The 25,298-nt window shown below is 38.7% G+C and overlaps 1 protein-coding gene across 2 annotated transcripts in view; it reads right to left on the bottom strand.

Moving 5' to 3' along the window:
* Positions 1–800: 800 nt before the first annotated feature.
* The window catches only part of NCAPH (non-SMC condensin I complex subunit H), a 43,298-nt gene continuing 18,800 nt past the window's right edge, over positions 801–25,298 (bottom strand). Inside the window, exons 10-19 of one of the 2 annotated variants that reach the window (XM_072634782.1) lie at positions 24,012–24,211; positions 17,309–17,457; positions 16,702–16,805; positions 16,187–16,309; positions 14,647–14,754; positions 13,127–13,315; positions 12,146–12,262; positions 10,497–10,579; positions 9,913–9,988; positions 801–1,373 (exon numbers count right to left, since the gene is read on the bottom strand). In XM_072634782.1, the coding sequence (XP_072490883.1) occupies positions 1,314–1,373; positions 9,913–9,988; positions 10,497–10,579; positions 12,146–12,262; positions 13,127–13,315; positions 14,647–14,754; positions 16,187–16,309; positions 16,702–16,805; positions 17,309–17,457; positions 24,012–24,211 (1,209 nt within the window). In that variant the 3' untranslated portion in view covers positions 801–1,313. The remainder of the gene's footprint in view (positions 1,374–9,912; positions 9,989–10,496; positions 10,580–12,145; positions 12,263–13,126; positions 13,316–14,646; positions 14,755–16,186; positions 16,310–16,701; positions 16,806–17,308; positions 17,458–24,011; positions 24,212–25,298) is intronic. The other variant, XM_072634783.1, reaches the window with a different exon arrangement.

Below are 25,298 nucleotides of genomic sequence, written 5' to 3'. Positions count from 1 at the left end.
GCCAGTGTAGCCTACTTACAGATCCTTGCACCAGCGCTCATGTTTTGCTCTTTGCCTAAAATGGCATTCCCTTCCCCATCCACCTACCCAAGCCCATCTCTCCTTCCAATCCTTCCTCCTGCCCTGACAGTTCCCCACCCAACTTCTTCTTCTTTTGGATTCTTATAGCACTCCTGTACTACTCATCTGGTGTTCATCACATACAATGCCTTATGCATTAACACACTACTTTCAATAAGGGCATGTGTCACCTCTTCAACCAGACTGCAAGGTCCTCAAGGTCAAGTTGGGTGGGAGGGGAGGACCCACAGGTTTGGAAATAGTAGGAACCTTAAAGGTCTAACCAAACCCCTCAATTCTTTTCATATGAGAAAACTGAGGCCCAAAGGGTTAAGTGATTTGCCCAATGTCACACAAGTAGTAAATAGCAGAGCTAGAATTCAAACCCAGGTCTTCTGACTCCAAACCTCACACTTTTGTCTTATATTCTTATACTTTTGCGTTGCACAAAAGGCCTCTAAATCAACAAAGTCCAATTTATCTCTAAGTCAGCTGAAAGGCCCATATTTTAAGTGGGCCAATGAGTCAACAGCATTTATTAACATTCACTATGTGCCAGGAGCGGTGCTAAATGCTTCCAGTAATGGTACTCTGGACTTACCAAAATCATTCAAATACACACACACACACACATACACACCCCCCCACATAAATATACAATTTGTACCCATACATTTTTCTCCTTGAGCTATAGAAATAATTAAGTACAAGTAATGATTATCTTATCAATACACAAAGGGTTCTAAATATCAATTTTATTTCATAAACATTATCTATACATACATATTTAGGGAGAGTATCTAAAATTTTTTTAAAAGTTCTTATGTACAGAACTGATTATCAAATAAGAATCCAATGAAGAATTATATAGAGTTGCAATTTGTTTGGGAATCACACATTAGATGATGAAATAATGAGTGACACAACTTAGGAGTGACTAGTCAGAATAGCTATGAGGTTGTAGCACTCTTTCCCTTCCAGACCTCTCTTCCCCTATCTGGGAGATGCAGAAAAAATACAAGGCAGATACCCTTCATTATCCCAGAAGATGTTTTCAAGGTGCCAATTACCACAGTGAAGAAGAAATATTGCACCTGAGTTAGGGTCCATCCAAATTTTTACCTCAGCTTTTGCTGAGAATTCCTCACCAAATGTGGTCCATTAACATCTTGTCACCAGGGCAGAGAGTGACTTCTGGCTCCTTTTAGCACAGCAAGACAAGGCCCTCCTTTTGATCTCTCTGCAGTGAAGGATCAATTCCCTTGCATAACAAGAACATCAGAAAGGTCTTCCACTACTTTTAATGTCAAATTCTGAAGAAACAAACACAAAAATAGCTATGAAAATCACTTACAGCAGAATAAAAGAAAGCAAAAATCAAAATAGCCCTCAGAAAATGGTGAGTGACAAGGCCCAGTCTGAATGCTGCCATCATGATTACAGATAAAATCCTCTTATAGCCACTACCACTACCAAGAAGAGTTACATTAAATGAGCTATTTCCAGGTCCTGGCAAATGATGTATGAAGAATGCGTTCCCTGGGTTCTGTCCATATCCAGTCATTCTCTACAATGGCTGTGTCTGTGCTATGTGCATTTAGATGGGAGGTGAACTGAGTGTAGGTGAACTAGTCCTAGTATTCTTGTTTTGCTATCAAGTAGACATCCCTTATTAGAAAGTTTTGTAGTTTGAGGTTAAACAGATTTGTGGCCTGGACCTCATCTTCTGCATTGTGCTAAGCAGTGGTGTCATGCAGGATTTCTTCATAACTCCTAAATGGCTGCTTTGTCCATGGCTCCCTCCATGATACTTTCCCTTCTTCTGCCCTGTGATGGGCAGAAGTACCTCATAACCACTCCTATATTACCTTCTGATTGTCCAAAAGTCATCCTTTTGTCCCTCTCTCCATCTCACCCCAAAAGACTCTTGATTCCCCATAGGTTACATACATAGGAAATCAAATTACAGTAATTTTAACTTTCCTCCCAGGGGTTACTTGCATTTAAAAAGGGGGCAGTATCCAACCCAAGTAAGTACCCAACTAGTAGAATATCTTCAAGACATAAGGAAGTTAATCCCTAGTTCACTTTACATTTAAGGTATCCTCTCCCTCTTAGGTGCCATTTTTAAAAGGTAAGAGCTATATAGGTCACAGAATCAAAGGATTTAGAACTGGAAAGGCCCTTAAAGAGCATCTAGTCCAGTCTCTCATTTTACAAATGAAAAATGTGAGACTTCAGGTTTATGTAACTTGCCCAAGGTCATATAGGTAACAACTTGGCAGAATGGGAATTCAGATTTAGGCTTTCTGGTATTCTTTTTCACATGGTCTCCGGGAAGAAGGTGGTATGGCTCTATATAAAACTGTAAAGAAAAGGGAATAGGGTCATAGATTTTAGGCTAGAAGAAACCTTAGATACCATCTAATCCAATTCTCTTGTTTTTCAGATGAGGCCCAGAGAGATTCATTGCTTTACTCAACATCACACAGGTTCTCTGCCTTCAAACTCACCAGTTTTTTCTCTTCCAAGTCTTTAAGCCCACCCCCATACTCTTCCCTGCACCCTCTAATCTTCAAATAAAGAATGTAACAAATATGAAACAAAACGCTGTCATTGAATTAAGCATCCCATTCAGGGCCAATAATCTGAATCTTGATCATAGGCCTCTAAGCTTCATTCTACCAGTTCTGGTCTCAACTGACAGTGATTTTCAAGACTGTGGTTCCCATGTTTAGCTGTAGCTAAAAAAAAGTACTAGAACATTGGGTTAAATTCTAAACAAGGTGCCTTTTTCCTTCCTTCCCCCTCCTTACTGCAGATTTGCTTTTAAGAAATAACAGGGTGTTTGGGGGTTGCCAAAAAGGAGAAACTTGATCTGTAGGAGATTCGGAAAGGCTGCTACTCCCTAACAGGTGTCAGAATGCTGGTATTCCATATATAACTGACGGTCTTGAGTTCATCTCCATTTCCTATTGGTCTCCTCAACTAGGTCCTCTTTCAGTTATTTCTTTATCTACAGAGAACCTCTACTGGCATTGTAAGAACTGTGCCAAGGCCCTAAGATTATGCAGCTAGTGCACAGTGCCTCTTGAGAGGAGAAAGAATTGCAAGAAACTAGGCTGAAATGGTACTAAGTGGAAATTACGTGGGCCAAGTGTATTTTCCTAGTGCCCTGAAGTCCTGAGTTCTCATAGATCACATTAGGCTGTGATTCTGAACATCATGGCAAACATTACAAAGAAAAACTCTTTCAATAAGCCCAAAGCCAGCCTGGGATAAAGGCCTTACTATTCACCCAGGCAGGTCATGGTCTGTAACTTTCCCCTCATTCTTCAAATGCTGACTGCTCTGGGGTTATTTCCAGAAAGACCTGTCCAACAAAAAGAACAAGGCCCATATTGTTAGGAGAAGCTGAGCCAATGTTGTGGTCAGAGAATCTCTGCAGTCAGTTCAAACCTGTTATCACATATTTTACAGTTTCATCCTGCTCCAGTGGAAATTGGTTTATCAAAGCACAATGTACCCTAGGTAAAGCAGAGCGTTGATTATGTTTTTAGTGGAGCTGAAGTAAGAGGGTTTTGTGCAAATAAGTGAAGTCTATGAGAGTGGCTTTGTAAAGGGGAAAAGAAACTGCAGTTCTGTCAAGATGTTATTGGGTGTTTTGTTTTGAAAGTCCTTGTTTTTTAGAGCAAATGACTATTTAAACTGCTTAGGAAGTAACTAACTACATTGCTATAAGAAGGAACACTGGAATGGAAGCCAGAAGACCTGAGTTGTAGTCCCAGCTTTACCATTAACTATGTGACCTTAGGCAAATCACTTCCTCTCTCTGGGCCTCAGTTTCCTCATTTGTAAAATGAAGGGATTACACTAGATGATTTTCTTTGTGTTGTATGGACAATACATTTGAGATGAGTCAACGGGGCAGCCAGAAAAGTGAATGCAATATTAGGCCCAGAACTAGGGAAGTGAGGGTTCTTCTGTACTCTACCTTGTGTGCCAGTCTGGGTGCTAGAGCAACACTGAAAAGTCAGAGGAGAAACAGAGTCATAAGAAACAAGGGGGAACTGTTTAACTAGGCCAATGTGGACGCATAGGGAACTCACTGATCAACTTATAGAGGTAGCTAAGCAATAAGACATGCAAATGGGTGACATGAGAGAACTGTGACTAAAGAACTAAAGCTCAAAATGGGCTGTACTTGGTAAAGAAAGCTAAAGATGACCAAAAGGGTTTTATTGGCCTTACTCAGAAAAAGAAGAGGATCAAAGGACTTTAAACTGGAAAAAGCAAAATGCAAATGGTTCCTGGGGAAATAAAACCCAAGCTAAGGAACGAGACAGTTTAAGGTTTACCTAGCTATCTTTGAAAAGTTCAAATCACCAGAACCAGTTCAACTACATCAGAGGGGACTGAAAAAACTGGGAGATGACTCTGAAATATCTGCAGCAATCTCTGAAAGATCACTAAGGAAAAAAAGATCATGGAGAACGGGAGTGATGTGACTGGATAAGAAAAACACACATGGGGGGGCAGAGCCAAGATGGCAGACATACTCCAGCTCTTCCCCCACAGCCCATAAAATACCTGTAAAAAATAACTCTCAACAAATTCAAGAGCAGCAGAAGCCACAGAATGAGCATGAAAGAGATTTCCAGCCAAAGGTATCCTGGAAGGCTGACAGGAAAGGTCTATCATACGGGACACAGAGCAGAGCCCAGCCCTGGCCACTGCACCAGGAGGAACAGGACTGGAACAGGCCTCTGGGGCAGAATCCCCAGGAGGAGCAGAGGGTCTAAGATCCCTCAACCCTCAAGCATCAAAGAAAGCTTCAAAGGTCAGTGAGAGGGCTTTCCCCAACTGGGCAAGGGAGCAGGGATCCCCTCTAGCACTGGCCCCAGGGGGCACAGTGTTGGTGGCAGCTGCAGTGTCCATGTGTGAAGCACTCCACCTAAAGCCCCTGGGAGAATTGAGCAGCTGATCTGAATCTCAGCCCTGAGCATGGTCCTGGGATGAGGAGGAGCACTAGGACCCTCCTCTTGACAAAGGATTCAGAAGTCAAGTAACTTACTGGGAAAATGCCCAAAAAAAGAGAAAAAAAATGAGGTTATTTTCTTGGTAAACAGGTATTTCCTTCCATCCTTTCAGATGAGGAATAACAATGCATACTATCAGAGGAAGTCAAGGCTTCTGCATCCAGCACCTCCAAAATAAATATGCAATGGTCTCAGGCCATGGAAGAGCTTGAAAAGCAAGTCAACCGCTTGCTAAGGAGACTCAAAAAAATGCTGAAGAAAATAACACCTTTAAAAATAGGCTAACTCAATTGGAAAAAGAGGTCCAAAAAGCCAATGAGGAGAAGAATGTTTTAAAAAGCAGAATCAGCCAAATGGAAAAGGAGGTTCAAAAGCTCACTGAAGAAAATAGTTCTTTAAAAATAAGAGTGGACAGATGGAAGCTAATGACTTTATAAGAAACCAAGAAATTACAAAACAAAACCAAAAGAATGAAAAAATAGAAGATAATGTGAAATATCTCATTGGAAAAACAATTGACCTGGAAAACAGATTCAGGAAAAATAATTTAAAAATTATGGGACTACCTGAAAGCCATGATCAAAAAAAGAGCCTAGACACCATCTTTCATGAAATTATCAAGGAAAACTGCCCTGATATTCTAGAACCAGAGGGTAAAATCAATATTGAAAGAATCCACCGATCACCTCCTGAAAGAGACCTGAAAAGAGAAACTCCTAGGAATATTGTAGCCAAATTTCAGAGTTCCCAGGTCAAGGAGAAAATATTGCAAGTATCTAGAAAGAAACAATTTCAGTATTGTGGAAATACAATCAGGATAACATAGGATCTGGCAGCTTCTACATTAAGGGATCAAAGGACTTGGAATAGGATATTCCAAAAGTCAAAGGAACTGGGATTAAAACCAAGAGTCACCTACCCAGCAAAACTGAGTACAATACTTTAGGGGAAAAAATGGTCATTCAATGAAATAGAGGACTTTCAAGCATTCTTGATGAAAAGACCAGAACTGAAGAGAAAATTTGACTTTTAAACACAAGAATGAAGAGAAGCATGAAAAGGTAAACAGGAAAGAGAAATCATAAAGGACTTTCTAAAGTTGAACTGTTGACATTCCTACATGGAAAGATAATATTTGCAACTCTTGAGACTTTTCTCAGTATTTGGGTAGGGGGAGGAATTACATACACATACACACACACACACACACACACACACACACACACACACACACACACACACATAGACAGAGAGCACAGGCTAAATTGAATCAGAAGGGATGAATCTATAAAAAATAAAATTAAGGGGTGAGAGAGGACTATATTGGGAGGAGAAAGGGAGAAATGGAATGGAGTAAAATTATCACTCATAAAAGAGATAAGAAAAATCTTTTTCAATGGAGGAAAAAAGGGAAGAGGTGAGAGGGGAAAAGTGAAGCTTACTCTCTTCACATATGGCTTAAGGAGGGAATAACATGCTCACTTTATTTGGTATGAAAATCTATCTTACACTACAGGAAAGCAGGAGAAAAATGGACAAGTGGAATGAGGAGGATGATAGAAGGGAGAGCAAATGGGAGAAGGGAGTAATTAGAAAAGTACACTTTTGGGGAAGGACAAGGGCAAATGAGAGAATAGGAAAACATACATTTTGTCCCAATTTACAAAAACGATTAGAGAATGGATCCCAGAATATAGTCCAGTGAGCTTGACTTTGATTCCTGGCAAAACTCTATAACATATTATATTGCTACAGTGAACCTCTACAAAAGAAAGGGGTGAACCCAAGGAGTCTGCATAATTTCATTTTTTTTTTTATATAGGACTACCACAGATTTGTAGATCAAGGGGCTACTCTAAACAGAGTATATCTAGATTACAACAAAGCAATGAATAAAATTTCCTCTGCTGTTCTTAAATTTAGTTAGGTAGACAGCTCTAGTGGCATGACCCAAAGAGCTGTTAATTGAAAGAGAGATCTCCAGTGGATTGCCTGAAGGAGTCATTCTTAGCCCTGTCCTGTTAAACACTCTTCATCAATGACTTAGCTAAAACTATAGATGGCACATTTAATCAGATCTGAAGGTGACATCAAACTGGGAATAGCTAATACATTAGGTAATAGATAGTAAGGATCCAAATAGATTGCAACAAGCTAGTTGACTGGTACAAAACTAGGATGAAATTTAAAAGGGACAATGAGAAAGTGTTACACTTGAAATTTTTTTTTTAAATCAACTTCACAGTACAAGAACGTGAAAAAGTGAAAGTTTGAAAAAGATCAGGGGAATTTAATAACTTTCAAGCTCAATACAATTTATGACATGACAGCCAGAAAAGTTAATGCAAACTTGGGTTTCACTGAGGCACACTGTTCAGATCATGGGAAGTAATAATCAGTGGTCACACTACATCTGGGTTAGTGTTTAGTTCTGAGTGCTATATTTTAGGAAGGACATTGATAAAAGTTCAGAAGCCTCTACAGAGGAGCAAACATGCTGTTGAAGGGTCTCCTTCCTTATGAGGATCAGTTTAATGAGCTGAGAATGTTTTTGCCTAGAGAAGAAAAAAATTGGAGAAAGGATAGCTGTCTTCAAATATTTGAGGGATTGTCTTGTAGAAGAAGAATTACACATTTTATTTTGTCCTAGAGGGTAGGACCAGGAACAACCAGAAGGCAGAAGATGCAGAAAGGCAGAATTCAGTTCAAAGCAAGGATAAACTTTTCAATAATTAGAGTAATCCTAAACCAAAATATATGAAAAACAGAAGATGCCCTGTCATTGGATGTCTTCAAATAAAGGCTGGAAACCATTTGTCAGAGATATGCTGTAGAATGGATTTCTTCACTGGTCTGAGTTGGACTAGATGAATGAACTCCGAGAATCCTTCCAATTCAGATGCTGTGAATCTATGAGAATGCCTCTTTATGGGACACCTCTTTGCTCATTCATAAGGGCTTTCTGTACCATTTCTCTGGCAACGTTCAACTAGGAGAAATAATTGACAATGTTCATTTTCCCTTTTTCGGGGGGATGGAGGTAGGGGAGAGAAGAGGGTGTACAATCCAGGAAACATATATTATGCTCATGAACTAGTGAAGAGATTGGACCAGATGGTCTCTGAGGTCACTACATTTGGGTTCTCTACATCTCTAAAGTACCTAACACTTCTTAAAGAAAGATATCTTAAGAAATAATCTTTATTATCTTATATATCTTAAGAGATCCTCTCTATTACACCCAAATTTCATTCTCTGTTCTACCATTTTTTTATAAGAGGGAGTGGGGCTGGAATAAAATATAGTGGGAGACAACAACGAACATGTCAGTAACAGAGCCACATAAATCATGATCAAATGCAGCAAAGAAGTCAAATAAATTTACTTTTAAACTGAGGATCAATTGCTCTCAGGATTAGCTCTTTTGATATGAAAATAATCCAGTTCTAGAGCCACAAGCTACCTGCAAAACACTGATATCAATATGGCATTTTTTTGTGCTGTTTTATCTCATCCACTCCTTTTCTCCTGTCATGTTCTCCAACTGGCCTAGCTTTTGGAATTTCATGCACCTCATGAGTCATATTTTCAGTCTTGCCCCTAATAACCAGGAATTATATTATGTTCTTAAGGCTATCTTCAAAGCATATTTGTGTATCATGCTTTGCACCAGACAGCACGGCATTCCGGATTCTTTCAGAGATTCCAACATTCTTTAAACTTCATGCTGAGCTAGACATTTCTAACCCAACAAACTCTACTAAAATAATAATGTTCCACTAATAGGACATTTCTGAGGTACTGATCTAAAAACATACCTTTCTATGTTTATGGCTTTGTACATACAGGTCTCACACATTAAACATTAAGCAGGTCCACCTTTCACAGCCACAGAGCAGAGTGCTGAGGAAGCACCACAGATGTTGGTACTGCTCAAATATTCACAGAGGTTTCTAGAATTACTGTCACAAAGGATCTAAGAAGTCTTCTCATCCAACCCCCTTGTGAGCCATCAACCAATCAAAATCAAGGTTCTCTTTTGCCAACTAAACTTTTTCTTTCTTTGGAAGGAGAGAGCACATTACCCAATTTCACTCTATGGTGAGAATATAGCTGGGAACTGGGTGCTTTCTAAGTGTTTGATGGGCAGCACTCTAGGACGCCTGGATTTTGGTTCTGACAATCAAAGCATAGGTCTGGAGAACTGAATGAACAAGTGTCATAGAACATGCTGATTGTGATCCATAAAGATACAATCATAGGCATGTAGAAAATCTTAAATCACCAGCAGGATTTATCTTGATCTCTAAAAGTGAAGGCCCCAAACTATCACTCTAGTCTAATTGATGTGGTTTATTCTGTCTTCTTTCTTCTGACCATCACCGCTCCCTCCCCACTACCACAAGCAGCTCTACTTCATGCCACTCGTTATTTCTCATTTCCTCTGTCTTCTCACTCCTTCACTGACATTATCTCCATGGCGAATCCCAAAGTCATTTCGAGTTCTTGTACCTTGGCTTTGTGGCCAAGAAGTTTGGGTTTTCCGTTACTTATTAGCCAGAGAAAAGATTTTTCTTCAGGCCAATTAACCAATCAACCACAACATATCATCCATGGTCTTAATTGTTAGGATTTTTCTTGGATATTTTCATTGCTGTTCATAATTGGATTCTATTTTGCTAACTTCTAGATAACCAGGCTACTCCTACTGTAATCTAAGAAAACCAGGCAAAATTTGTCTGTTTAGGAAAGAAGTTAAAATGGGATGCTCTTGCTATCCAGTGACACCGAGCTTACCAAATCATTTACCTACCTTTTCATTAGCTAAATGCAAGAGACAGGCAAATGCCAAAGGTACAGAAAGGTTCTGAGCCATCAGAGGGGGCAGGCTGTAAAACAAAGGGGAGGAAATGGTAATGATGTAGGTGCTAAGAACAAAGTCTCTTTCATTAAGCATGAATAATACACATAAACAAAGAATGAGCTAGTGAGAAACAAAGAAATATTTCAAATGTTTGTAACAAGCGGGTTGAGAAATCCCAAACCTTTGTTTTTATTCTAGCCCTTGGCATGGAATAACTTCTCAGGTTACTGGTTTGGGCATATGTCAACCAATATGCCAGTACAGAGTCAAAACTGGTAAGTAACATACAATTGGGACAAAAAGCAGACTGCTTTTAGATCACGTGAGTCAGTGCAAATAACTAGCTCCTTTGTCCTGTCACACGATCTGTTACTTACTGTTTTCAGTCAAGGAATAAGCTGGAACACTTGTGCCCTAAGCTTTGTAAAAGGTGAGAACAAAGAAGCAATTAATCAGTCCACAACAATCATGGCCCCAGCAGTTAACCTGATGTGGCCTTCAGCAGCCCTTGAACTAGAGGCTCTGATACTTACTTCTTTAGAAGGTCCTTTGTGAGATCACTGAAAATCTTCTCATCTGGTACCATGTCCAACTTCCCTTTTGGCTCAGTTTCATTCTAATTTTATAAAGGAAAAAAACATTGAGGAGAAAAAGTAGGTTTACTTTCTTTTCTTAGCAGCAATGTTGGAAAGCTCAAAGATGTCAGACTAAGCCTGCTTTTCTGGGTGAAGGAATAGTAATAATGGAAGAGAGTTGAATTTCACCTCTTTTATTTTGTTTATGTTTTCCCCTCCAAGAAGGATATCTTTGCTTTGGGAAGTAAAGAACCAAAATGTTTAGCACGATACAGAAATCCAAAGTAAGAGTAACTATTTCCTTGGAAGTCATGGCTCTCTCCATGGCCTGTTCTGTACATTTGTGATTTTTCATGCTTGAGAGAGAAGGTATATTTCAGTAATAAAAACTTAACCATTTAAAAAATAAAAATTAAAAAAGTTAGACTGAGAAAACAGTCAGGCAGCACATATAACTGCTTTCTATGAATTCAAGTAATCAGGCCTGTGCTAACTCTATGCTGGAGAATTAAAAAGAACTGTGATTACTAAGCTGTTACTGTCCTGTCTGAAAGACAGCAAACAATGCAAAGAAGCTATAGGACAAATAAAGACCAAATGTCATCCTAACTTTCAAAAAAGGAACAGAGTAGAGTCTGCAAAAAGTAAGTCATGAATTTAATTTCTGCTCCTGAAAAACTGTAGAACACATTTGATTGAGAAGTTATCACAGCTTTGTCAGAAACAAGCCATTCCCACCCTCCTCTGTTTTTTTGCAGAGGTCAAGGACCATGGGTATGGAACACTGATTATGTCAGACTTTTTGGATTATTTGTTTTGTTAACCAGCGGCCTAGAATTTTACTCCTTTTTCTTCTTTATTGGAAATGATGGCTTTCTGGGAGAAAGTGAGAAGATGGATATAATGGGAAATGCAGGTGAAGCAAAAACAAAATACACCAAGAAAAATTTACTTTCAAAAAATGATCATGTCAATCTAACTTTATTTCCTTTTTTAAAAGGATACCTCTACAAGAAGATCAGAGAGAGTGCTGCAGACAATCTACTTAGATTTTACCAAAGTTTCTTATCCTATGGTTTCAGAAAAGATGGAGAGATACATGGGCAAGATAATTAGAGAGATGGTTTTGGAAGTGGCCCAGTGAGTGGACCCAAGAAACAGTAATTACTAGGTGACTCAATGAATTAGTAAACAACACTGAACATCAGCTGCTCCCATCTAGAATTTAATATTTATATTTACCTATATATTTATCACAGAAGTGATCATTAGAGATGTCAGCTATCAAGTAAGGGAAAGGTTGGATCCAGTTATCTTTAAGGCAACAAAGACGCTGCTAGGCTCCTTTGTGACAACAACAAAAGGTTGACAATTGTTTCATAGGATTATAAGGTTTAGAACTAGAAAGGATATGAGACCCTTCACAGTCTAACTCCTTCATTTTACACATGAGGACACTGAAGCTCAGAAAAATGAAATAACCAACCTAGTATTGCCCAGCTATTTTCCAGAGGCCAAGACCTAAGAGTAGACCTAAGGTCTATTCTTCTAAGACATGCCTCTTTGATTCTGAGTAAACAAATTAAGACTAAGGAAAGACAGGTTACCTCTGCAACTGCTTCTTTCTCCTGGCCATCAGTCAGCAATTTCCACATGCTCTGCTTTAACCTTTTCATGTCCATCTTTTTGGCAGTCTTGGCATAATGAATTTCAATTTTATTCACCTTAAACAGACAGGTTACAAGTTGGAAGAAGACAGAAGAATTTGTCATGATTTTTACCAGGCCACTATAAAAACGAATACCCAGAGACATGAAAAAGTGGCATATTAGCACATGTTAAGTTTTAATAGTGGAATTATGGATCTTGCTCTGGACATATTAGAAGCAAACACAGTTAGTCTCTCACTTCAAACCCATTTTCTTTTATGTTCATGTCCATGGTTACCTAAAATCCTAGTCTGGCCAAAAATTTCCAACTATACTTAAGGAAGTGAAGTCTGATGAATTAGAAGACCAACATTTTGTTGACTCACGGCTTGATAATGGAGAACATTATCTAGACTAGTTCTATGAACATCAACCCCATCAACATGCCTGGTATGAAAGCTCTTCCTCCAGCTGGATGTGTTACCAGAGCCCCCTTGGAGAACTGGTCAGTTCCACTTCATATCTATTTATCAACAGCTAACACTAGAATAAAAGGTTCCTAATTGTTCTATGCAACACAACTAATGCAAAAATATATTTAATAGGAATGTATATGTAGAGTTCACATAAGATTGCATGCTGTCTTGGGGAGGAAGAGCGGAAAGGAGGGGGAGAAAATTTGGAACTTTGAAAACAAATAAATTAATAAATAACAAATAAATTAATAAATTTGGAGAAAAAAATAAATAAACGGTTCCTCCTTCACCCACCAGCCTTCCCCAAGATTTGGGGCATTCCTCACTCAGCCCCTCAGTGAACAAAAAATGAACAGGGAAAAAAGTATATCTTACAACTCTATCTAGTTTGTAACTTGGATGGTAAACAAATTAATACCAAGCCATCGGTATTGTATCTATGCGTTAAATGTTTAAGTCTTACCTTCTGTGGCTCAGCTACTAACTTTAACTCCCCATATATCGGATTATCCAATCCATTTTCATCAGCATCATTTTCATTATCCTGTGAATTTTCAAATCCGGTGTTGGGATTAATTGTAAAATCAAATTGGGTACCATTTGCTCCCACAAATAATCCATCAGCGCCATCATCATCATCACTGTCAGCAGCCTAGGCAAAGAAAAATAGCTGCTCAAGTTTTGTAGAAAATGGCATTAGGCTTAAAAGATGCATTCAAAACAAATGAAGGAGAAAGTTTTATGTTTTATGAATTTACCCAAAATTGGAAGGGACTGCCAATCACACCCCCTTTGCTTTCAGGCCAAACCAAACCTAAAACCACCGCAGACAAACAGGTGCCTATCCTATTTTAACAGGTGCCTATCCTATTTTAACACCTCTAAAGATTTTAGAGCTACATTCAGAAAGGAAATAAATGGCCACAAATACCAACTGTTCTCTTTGATGCCTAGCTGAGCTATATAGTTCCACTGTTTGCTCAATAAACATAACTGAAGTATACAAATAAAACATAAAATGCATCATTAAACTCACCAAAAACCAAACCAAAAACAACAACAAAAACCTTCCAAAGGTTCTCTTAGCTTGATATCTTGATCAAGAAGATTTTATAAGAAGATTAAAGATTTATAAGATTTTACCAGATTAAAAAACAAAAGTAAAAAAACCTCTCTCTTCTCAAGATATAACTAGGGAGAGTGATCATCCTTCCTGCTCCTCCCTTGCAGGAGTGGAGGCACTCTAGATCACATCCCTCTGCTTCAGCTACTTATCATTCCTGCCTTCTGTTACTAGTTTCTCTCTCTTCCTTGTGTGCCTCACCATGCCCAATTTTGTAAATTCCTCAAAGATAAGAACTGTCTTAAATATCTTAGTCTCTCCTATAGCACCTAGAAGCATCTTGTAGACAGCAGTTGCTCAGTATTGGTTGATGGATTGATTCTATGGTCCAAATGGACACTCTTTGGTACAAATGGTTTAAAACAAGAATGACTAGAAGCAGACATAGTCCCCGCCCTCTGGGGAAGTTTTGGGTCAGGAGGATGAAGAGGAAGCCTGGGTCCTCCTGGTCTTTGGTGAGCCGGTGCTATAACTCTGATGGGGAGAAATAATTCCTGGTCAGGGGAAACCCTCAGTAGTATAGGAGATATAACATACAATACCCAACCTCAGGGAACCCCAGGCCTGAGAGAAGATACAGCTCCTACCTTCAGTCTGATGGGAGAAAACAAGGCTTCCCTATTGGACCTCCCAGTTTCCTATTGTAATAGCTCAGTCTCTTCCTGAGGGTGCTCTCAGTTTTTCTCTGCTGCTGAGCAATGCACACACCAAATGTGCACTTGATTGGGGCTGTCAGCTGGGCACCACCACTTAAGGGAGGCAAAGGGGAGGACACGAGGCAAGTAGAAGAAACCTTCCCTTCTCACTGGCAGAAAAGAAAAAAGAAGTTCCTCTCCCTTTCCCTCTCCATCACTCCTTACCGGCACTGCAGGGCAAAATTCAGAAGTATCATTAGGATTGTTGTAATCATATTCTTCAATCTCATCATCCTGTTCCGACAAAGAAGTCTGTGCAGCCATCTTTCTTAACTACCAAAGAGAGATCAGAATGGCAAGCGGTGAAAGCAGTTTCCAAAAGGGAAACTAAAACTACAAGATGAAGAGATAAATTCAGATCCCAACAGTTAGAATGGGCCTTAGAGGTCATCTAGGAGGTAGTCATGGTGTGGTGAGGAGAACGCTGGGTTTGGAATCAGAAGACGAGGGGGTGAATAGTGTCCAAGGTAAAGCTGTAAAGCTGTGAGCAAGTTGCTGACTTTTTTGGGCCTTGATTTTCCCATCTGTCAGTATATGACTTCTAGGGTCCATTCTAGCCTTCTATCTTGTGATCTACTTCAGCCTCTCTCCCAATGCAGGAATCCTTTACATTCCCAGCCCCTATTCTAGGGACAGAGAACTGAGCACCTCAAGGTAGCCTATTCCATAGGGAGACAGCTAGAATAGCTAAAAAAATTCACCCTTCTACCAAGACCAAAAAAATTTTATTTCCTCTAACTCTGCTTTCACTAATTAGCTTCAATCTTGTGCTCTGGAGCAACTCAGAACAAATCAGTTCTTATATTTGAAGATGGTTGTTGTGTCCCTCTTCGTCTTCGGTTCTCCAGGCAAAATATCTCATTTTTTCAAATGTTGCTCTTGTGACATAACTGCCAGATACTTAATGATTCTGGATACCATTCTCTGAAAGTTTAGTCTGTCAATGTCTCTGTTAAAATATTGTGTACCAAACCAAGCACAATGCTCCAGATATGGTCTTTCTCACCTTTTCCTTTCTTCCTTTCTTCTAAAACCCTCGAATGTTTTCTGCCTCCTTGCCTGGAGGCAGAAATAGTCATGTTTGTCTATCAGTCTCGAGCAGTGCTTTTGGCCACCTATGCCTTTCTTTTTTCCTTTTCTGAACACTGCTTAAAGATGAAACACCTGAGAGTGACTTTTCCCAGTCCAAGAGACAGAAGCCAGGACTGAGGAGGATTATCAAGGCACCTGCAGAAGCACAAGGCTGCCTTAAGGCAGGAACAGACATGTGCTCATATACCCCAGAAGCCCCAAATTTCCAGGGCTATGTTCCTGAGGGTCTCCTCTATAATAGCCCTATTTCTGTGAGTCCTTGAATCAGCTCTTCCAAATCTTCTTACTTCAATCACAAACACTTCTTAATACTTACTTGGTGAAATTTCCAGAATTTCACCAACTTATCACTAACAGGCCTAAAAGGCTTAGAGGCAAAATTGTGTAATGGGGAAAAACACCACAGAATGTAGGAATCAAACCAGGAGACCTGGCCTTGAGCTCTGGTCCAGCTCCTTACGAGTTGTGTGATCATAAGCACTAAGTCACTGAATCTCCCGAGGCCAGCTTCTCACCTGCCAAACAGAGCATACTTAGGTTCCTGTGAGGGAAGCTTTTAGAAATATTAAAGAACCCATGGACACCCTGTCCTGAGTGGCCTGAGTAGCCTCACCTTGTTCCCTGGTTTCAGGCTCAACTGGACGATGTTCTCTATTTCATAGTGGAAATCAGATGGAAGGGTGGTGGCTTTCTTACTCTGGTTATCCAGAGTCGACTTGGCCAGTGTGGTAGCAGCCTGGTGATGAAAAATAAATTTTCAAGAATCTCTAATGACTGCGACTAGAAGACACTTTTTCCCCATTAAGAGAACATAGAAATAAAAGAGGCCAAGTCATTTAGAGTCCAAGACTACAGTGAAACTCCCTGGATACTAGGTAAGAAATCAATCGTTACAAAGCTGTACTCTGCACTAGGTCTCATTTACTCTTCTCAACCATTACCTAGTTCCTTCACCTTGGACCACTCTTGACCTACTCTCCCCTATATGTAGGGATCTGGTTGATAAAGCTACCATTTTACTTCTTTTAAAAAGGAGATTTATTGGGCAGACATAAAAAAACCAACTTCATCTCTAAAGTAACAAGAAAGAGCACTCAAGGGAAGGTAAGAAAGTGATACAGTACAAACCCTAGTTTTTCGGAAATGTGCATTAAAATCAATCTCTTCCTCAAAGTTGATTTCAAATACTTTCTTTGCAGTCTTCTTTCTCTTCTCTTGCTGAGTAGGGTCTTCTGCAGAGATGAGCACATAAAACCTGACAATGCTGTACTCTTCAGGGACCTAAACAGTGTGAGCTCAGTAAGATGTCTGATGGACTGATACTTTTTTCCTCACTCAGAATTGATCATTCTATTGATATCAAGAAATCATATGCATCTTAATATCCTGGTAATGTTAAGAAAGGTAAACTTCAAAGTCATTTGAGCTCTGAACTTATATTTTGAGGGACAATTTGCCTTGCTACTAATAAGCACAACTAAAGAATGGAAATTTTAGCCTCTACCTTTCTGGGATAAAATGAGAAGGAAAAAGCAGCCTTAATCCTAATTTACTCTTAATCCCACTTGTGGTCCAACTATTCCTTCAACCAGAGGACTAACACAGTATCCTAGCTTAGCAGGACATACCGAAAAGCTCTAATGACCTTCCTTTCCCTCTCATCACTTGAAATGATGTAGGGCTACTAAAAAGAAGTTGCAGACTCTTCCTTAATACCACTACTATAAATACATACGTTTGCGATGGGGTTTGAAGCACCAGTGGTCAGGACCAGCCCACAGAGACATGGTTCTGGGACTGAAATAGGAATATTCTCCAGGTTTCATGGATAAGTGGAGGCACATGGTCCCAATGTCTCCATCTCCAAGGGAAATCACCTCTTGCCTGCCACACACAAAAAAAATCAGAATCTGTGTGTAAGCTACAGCTTATTAGTCTATTTACAGATGATTTCATATACATGCTGCTTCACCACAAAAGCACAATTCCTAAAATAGAATTCTACTAAATAATACTAAAAGTGTTCTTCATCTGTATAATACCTACAGTGTTGTAAAGCTCTCTGATTCTATCCTCATAAAATTCTGGGAGGTAGGCAGGCAGAGCAAATAAAAAGAGGGACGTTAAATTATTTTGAAAGTATAAAGTGCCACATAAATTGACGATGCATAAGTGATTTGCTTATAGCTGCATAGCTAGTCACAAAATCAATCAGTTTTAAAGTAGGAAGCTATCTTAGCAAAGACCTGGTCCAATTCCCTCTACTTACAAATGAAGAAACTAAGTGCCCAGTTAAATAACTTGGTCCAAGATCACAAAGGTAGTCAGTTAATGGCAGAACAGGTCTCCTGACTCCCAGTCATGGGGTCCTTTCCACAAAATCAAATTGCCTCTGATACAGAAAAATTCTACAATTCAAAATATCTACATCTGTTGTGCTCATGCCTTGCTTTCACGCAACTAGATGGTCTCCATAGTAAAGTGACACACTCACCAGTAAAGGTGGGGGAAGATGACAGTCTAAACTTAATATCTCACATCTAAACTCACACAATCAACTGCCCAGCATGGCTTGCTCATTGTTCCCTCTAGCTTTGATCCCTGGCTCTTATACAATAACAGAACGGATAGCAGGGCAGGAAAGATCTTTTACACAACCTATTCAATGTAGTGAAATAAGGATATCTGAGACCATGAATGAATTGGGCTCGCAAGGATCTCAAGGTATGTTGGTAGTATGCTACTCTGCTGCCACCTAAAGGTTAAGGTAACAAAGAAGCAATTTTGGAGAAATAATGCTATCAATAGACTTAGTCCTTCACAGCAATGCAAGGACCTAAAACATTTCCAAAGGACTCATGATGCAAAAATGCCATCCACATTCAGAGAAAGAACTGTGGAGTCACAACAAAGAATGAAGCAGACTATTTTTTATTATGTTTGGTTTTGTTTAGTTTTACTCATGCTTTTTCCCATTTGTTTTAATTCTTCTATGCAATACAACTAATGTGAAAATGTGTTTAATAAGAATCTAGGTGTAGAGCCCATATAAGATTGCATGCCATCTTGGGGATGGAGGGGGAGAAAATTTAAAACTCATGGATGTGGTTGTTGAAAATTAAAAACAAATAAATAAATTTGAAGGAAAAAAATAATGCTATAAACATATGGACTATACAGATAAAATTCCTTTATGTCAATTCCACAAAACATCCAAATTGTTTTGGTGGAATTTTGTTAAAACAAATGTTTCTAGAAATTTCAGTCCCAATCTACAAGGCCTAGAATTGACCCCTAACACATAGCACTGTTTTGCACTTTTCTAATGGACTTGTATGTCATATATAATAGGTATGTGCTTTATCCCCCCACTAACTGTCAGCTCCTTTAGGGTACTGACCACATCTCGCCTAAACTGTCTCCTTTCTGAGGTCTAGCACAACGTGCTACATGAAGTAGACCCTTAACAGAAATTTGTTAAAGCTTATTTGATTTAAGCCTCTCCCTACCTGATTGAGGTAAATGTTGGATGCATATGTCAGGTCAACTGCCTTTCTCTGCCTAGCTCACAAAACTTGCTTCATAATTTTTTTTTTTTTTTTGGTCTTAGTAGGTTTGGAAATCTCACATTTTTGAGATGCTTAAAGCAAGAAGGGATAGTCAAGGGCAATCATTACCTGGATTGCTACATGATGAGAAGATAAAAGAAGAGTAAAGAATGGCTCAGTAGGGGTAACAGGCTCCAGTCAAGAGCCCTGGACTGGGCCTCTGGTGAGTTCTGCTCTCAGGCAGGCCTCAGTTTTCTCATCTATAAAATAAAGGCAAAGCCTAACGTTTTCTTTCCAGGGCAAAAATTGTCATGACTTTGACATCTCTTTCCCAGTCTTCAAAAAGTACAAATATAAAGTTAATTTGTTATAGTGTTACCTGAACAGTTAAATTATGTAAAATTTGATATAGAGTATGGCATCATATGGACCAGAACTAAAGAAAATACTTCTTATGCAGAATCAGGAGATCAAGGTTGTAGTCCCAGCTCTACCATTAACTACTTTGTGTGACTTGAGATAAATCACTTCATTTCTTGGGGTCAGTTTTCTTCTCTGTAAAATGAAGGGACTGGGTTCAATCAGTTTTGAGGTCATCTTAAAAGTTTAAATTTTTCTTAAAACTTTTTCTTTATATAAAATTTGTTGTAACTAGTCCCACATAGCAGAACTGCTGTAGACCAATACAAGGGCTCAGAAAGAGTTTTCTCATATAGAACACATATTTATAATGATATTCATTACAATGGGATTTTGCCAGAATTTCAGGTCTACCCAACTCAAAATCCACTATTCTCCATTATACTGCACTGCCTCTCAGTCATATAAATGTAAGGTGGTTTTTATTATTTAACAGTTTTAGTTGTTTTCTATTTTTAATTTGAAAAGAAGAAAAATGGAAGTAGCTAATTTCTCTGAAACAAATATATCTGAACCTCCCCGCTTCTCAAACTTTCATTTTTTTCTTGCAGGTCAGAGGGTCCCCATAGAAAAACAGGATTCCAAGTACTACTATATTCCCTCATGGATAATACTCAGTTTTCTGATACAAAATTAGCAAGAGTGATGATAATCATCATTTCTTATGCCTGCTACATTTTGGAGTATATTTGGATTCACCACTTCTAAAACCATAGCTTCCAGGAATAAGGAATTAACAGTTCTACTAAAGTAAGGTCTGGTCAGACCATCTCTAGAATACTGTATTTATTTCCAGCCACTACTATTTAGCAAGAATATTGATAAACTAGGAAGTGTTCCAAAAAGGGGGAAACCCAGAGAGTGAAAGGCCTTGAGTTTATGCCATATTAATTTCTGAAGGAATAAAAGAAATTTAGCAAGAAGAAAATAAGACTTAGGAGGGACATGCTCACTGTCCTCAAGTATCCAAGAGACTGCCATGTGGGAAAAGGCTTAGATTTGTTCTTTTAGTCCTAAGGACAGAACTAGGAGGGTAACAATACCTGGGCTACCTCTGTCACACAGGCATTATAGGAGAAGGGCTTTGTAAATGCTGACGCACTGTATAAATATGAACTATGTTATGACTAGAACTGGAATTGCCCTTCAAGATCATAAAGGAAACTGGACTTATTAAACTTATTAATCAGTATCAAGGTATTTTCAAAACCATAAACTGCTATACAACTGTAATTATTATCTAAAGCATGTTTCCATAGCATTGCATGGTTTACAAAGTGTTTTCCTCAAAAAGCCCTGTAAGGTAGGTTGTAGACCTCAGATGCCTCATTCAAGAGGGTTAAATTAATGATCCCTAAGGTCCCTCTCAATTTTAATGTTTGGTGATTCTATGGTAAAATGCTGAACAAAAAGGCTTAGATTTATTGCACGCATCATCCATGATTATAAAGTTCATTTCCCTGAGGAAGTTTGTTCCCCTACAGAACTCTTGTAAGGTACAGATAAGACACAGTTGAAGGAAGAAGGTGCTGCCTGGATGTGCAAATGCACCAAATGTTCCTAAACCCCTGAGGAGGCTATGATATTAAGTCAAACTGGTCAGCTAGCAGTACCACTACTAGCTCTATATCCCAAAGAGACCAAAGAAAGGGGAAAAAAAACAATAGGTACAAAAATATTTACAATGGTTCTTTTTGTAGTGGCAAAGCACTGCAAACTAACGGCTGAACAAATTATGATAAATGCATGTAACATACTACTATTGTGCTGTAAGAAATGATGAAGGGGACGGTTTCAAAGAACCTTGGAAAGACTTGTATGAACTGATGAAGAGTAATGAGCAAAACAGGAGAACAATTTATATAATAACATTATAAAGACAAGCAAATTTGAAAGATTTAAGAACTGTGATCAAAGCAATGACTAACCATGATTCCAGAGGACCCCTGCCATTCATCCCTGAAAGAGGTTAAAGATTCAGGATGAGATTGAAACATGTATTTTGGACATAAACTACATGGAAATCTGTTTGCTTGACTATGAATATTTGTTAAAGGGGTTTTGTTTTTCTTTTCCAATAAAGGAGAGGTGGGGAGAGAAAACAGATTTGCTAATTGAAAAAAATTTAACTTAAATTTTTAAAAAATTGGTCAATAAAGGAATCAAATCTAAAACTTTAGACTCATTAGACTATAACTATCACCTGAGCTAACTAGGAACCACAATTTTAAAAAGTCACTTTGGCAACTGTGGGAGGATGAACTGGAAAGGAGAGTGAGGCTGAGAGACCAATCAGGAGGCTATTGCAATTGTCCAGATATGAGAGATGAGAGCTCATCCTGGGGAAGAAGCTGTGTAAATGGATGCAAGAGACTGAGGAAAGAGAAATCACAAGATTTTGCAACTGATTAGATATGTGGGTGAGTGAGACAGAAGGGCTGAAACCCTAGGACATCAACATCACGCTACTACCATTTATTAAGTGGTACCAAGGGAAGTCATGAAACCATGCTAAGGGGGTCCATTACAAAGTGATGCTATTTAACCCCAAATGAATCCTGCCCCTCCTGGTTCCTTGCCTGGGAACAGTCTCTGTAAATCTCAGCCTATTGATCCTTCTCTTCCTTCAAGGCCAAGCACAGATGACACATCCTCCTTGAAATCTGCCCTGATTCCACCTGTAAAAAGTAATTTTTCCCTCTTGATATTTCTTATTGTAGTTTGTCTAGACCCCTCTCTTTGCCCTTATCAAATTCTCCCCTGTATCATGCCTATGTAGCTATGTCTTACCTAATCATACCAACTCAACTATAAGCTTTTTAAGAATATAAACTGTACAGTTTTCCTTTCTGTATCCTCAGTGCCCACTACTTGGATTCCATTCATTTCAACTTAATTCAACAACTACTCATTAAGCACCTATTATTACCAGGTGGTATGTTAGATGCTGGGAATACAAAGCCAAAAAATTAAACAGTACTTGTCCCTCAAGGAGCTTACACTGAGCAGGGGCCAAACATGTGGCAGGGATCAAAAAAACAAACACACCGAAACAACAACAACAAACTTGGAAGTTGATCAGATAAGAGATAAAAACGGTGAAGTAGATAATCAACAATTCATAGGAAAAAATAACTAGGTACTGGAAATAACATTTACAACCTCAGATATCTCTATTTCAATGTATAAAGTGTGGGTAATGAATACAATGAACTTGGGATTTTCTTTTAAAGAATAAAATACAACCCTTATGGGATTATATTTTTTGTTTGTTGGCATCACTACTGGTAATAAAAGGATATGAAAAGAAAAGATCGTGTAGAAGTGACAGAATAAAACTACATAACAAAAAGATGTATCTCCATCTGTGTGAAAATCTGATCAATTCTTGATACACTTCATTGATAATTCCATCTTTCAAAAGTAAGTGAAAGCACTGAAGGCAGAGAATTTTTTAACCTAGGATAAGAGGCAGGAAAAAGCACTTGATAGGGTGTGTGTGTGTGTGTGTGTGTGTGTGTGTGTGTGTGTGTGTGTGTGTGTGTGTGTGTTGGGGCTGGGGTACAGAGACCCCAGGATACCACATAAATAAATCTCTAGGCTCTGGGGATACAAAGGCAAATAATGGCCTCTGCCCTCAAGGATATTATGTTCTACTCGAGGAGATACAACAGGTAGACACAACTCTATGTTAATTTGAGGCTCAGGAAAACATTAAAGAGATCACAACAAAAGGTTTCCCATAGGAGGTAACACATAAGTGAAGCCTTGATGGGAGAGACCTAGGAATCCCACCAGGTGAAGATAAGGAAGGAGTATTTTCAGGAATCAGCACAAATTATATAAAATCATGGAGGTAGGAGGAGGAATGCTGAATTTCAGTAACAGCAACTTTGGCTGAAACAGAATATATGAAGGGAAATAATGTGAAACAAACTCTGGCGATAAATGCTGGAGCTTTACTTTACCCTAGAGGTCATGAGGAATCACTGATGGGTCTTAATCAAGCAAATTACATGATCAAACTTAGGAAAATTACTTTGGCAATTGTGTGAAGACCTTTAGGATCCCTTTCATCTCTAAGCTAGATTGTCCCACATTCTAACTTCGGGGGTAGCCGCTCCACTAAACTGTATCCTGTAGATTCCTTTTTCCCTCCCCGACAGCTGTTTGACTCATTCAATCAGGTACAGGCTTTGCATGTTCACAATATGTGATGGAGCTCTTCATAAGGATGGTGCTGTCTTTCACAGACGAAAAGTTCAATACAACTTCTTACCAGTCTACACTGAATCTTACTGAAGGTAAAAAATTCCAAATTAGCACTATCTGAAATATAGCATACCACCTCCCAACAAAATATGGCAGGACCCAAATATCCTCAAAGGAAATCTACTAAAAACTGATAGGAAGAGCTCACATAAAAATTTTTCCTTTGCTCCAAAAGTCTACTTTTTTCTTTAATTTTACCTGGAATTTTGGAATTCAGAAGACTTTTGGCAACTTCTGAACTCATGATCCCCTCCTGCTGTTTGATCATGCATGTCTGCATCAAAGTCATCTTCCATAGGCACACCAGCACACTCCTCACTATCACTATCTTCAATCTCAGAATTAACGTCAAATACCTGATCATTCTTCTTGAACTTGTCCACCAGAACTGACAAAGACTAAAAAGAACAGAAAGAATATATCAACGCTTGGGATTCTTAACCTTTTTTGTGTCATGAACCCCTTTGGTAGTCTGGTGAAGCCCATGGATCTCTTCTCAGAATACTGTGTTTCGCTGTTTTTTAATTCACAATGAAAGGAAATGGTAATTTCAGTAATAGAATAAAACAGTGAAAATAAATGTGCAATATTTCCCCCTAAGTTTATAGCCCTTCCCCCCAAAAAAACTATCCAAAGACTCCCAAAAGGTCAGAGGACTCTTGGTTAAGAGCCCCTGATCAAAATGCATTAAATCATTTTATATTAGAGAAATGCAAATTATGTACAAACATATTATAGCAGCTCTTTTTGTGGTGACAAAGAATTGTAAATTGAGGGGATGCCCATCAACTGACGAAGAGCTAAACAAGTGGTAGTATATGATTGTGATGGAATACTATTGTGCCCTAAGAAATTATGAGGAGGATATCTTCAGAAAAACCTGGGAAGGCTTATATGAACTGATACAAAGTGAAGTGAGCACAACCAGAACACTGCATACAGTAATAGCACTATTGTATGATGATCACCTGTGAAGGACTTAGCTATTCTCAGCAACACAATGATCCAAGACAATTCCAAAGGACTTGTGATGAAAAATGCTATCCAACATCCAAAGAAAAAACTGATGGAGTCTGAATGCAAATCAAAGCACACTTTTTTTTAACTTTATTTTTCTTGGTTGTTTTGTGGTTTGGTTTTTTTGGGGGGAGGTCTGTTGGGTTTTTTTTGCATCATGGCTAAGATAGAAATATGTTTTGCATGATTGCACATGTATTATCTATATCAAATTGCTTGCCTTCTCAAGAAGGGAGAGAATTTGGAAGTCAAACATTTTTTTTAAAAGAATGTTAAAAATTTTTACTTGTAATTGAGGAAAAAAAACAAAATAAAATGAGAGAAAAAAAGAACCCTGATCGAGTGACCTAGAAACTCTTCTCCCAGGGAGCTGGTAATTATTTTTTCAATAGACTCACTGCATCTTCCCATTTTAAAATTTCAGTTAAAAATCCTATTCTTTGCCTACTTCTTAATTACTCCACTGCT

The sequence above is a fragment of the Notamacropus eugenii genome, chromosome 1 (genome assembly GCF_028372415.1).
Source record: "Notamacropus eugenii isolate mMacEug1 chromosome 1, mMacEug1.pri_v2, whole genome shotgun sequence".
Lineage (NCBI taxonomy): Eukaryota > Metazoa > Chordata > Mammalia > Diprotodontia > Macropodidae > Notamacropus > Notamacropus eugenii.
This window is presented reverse-complemented; position numbering and strand designations above follow the sequence as displayed.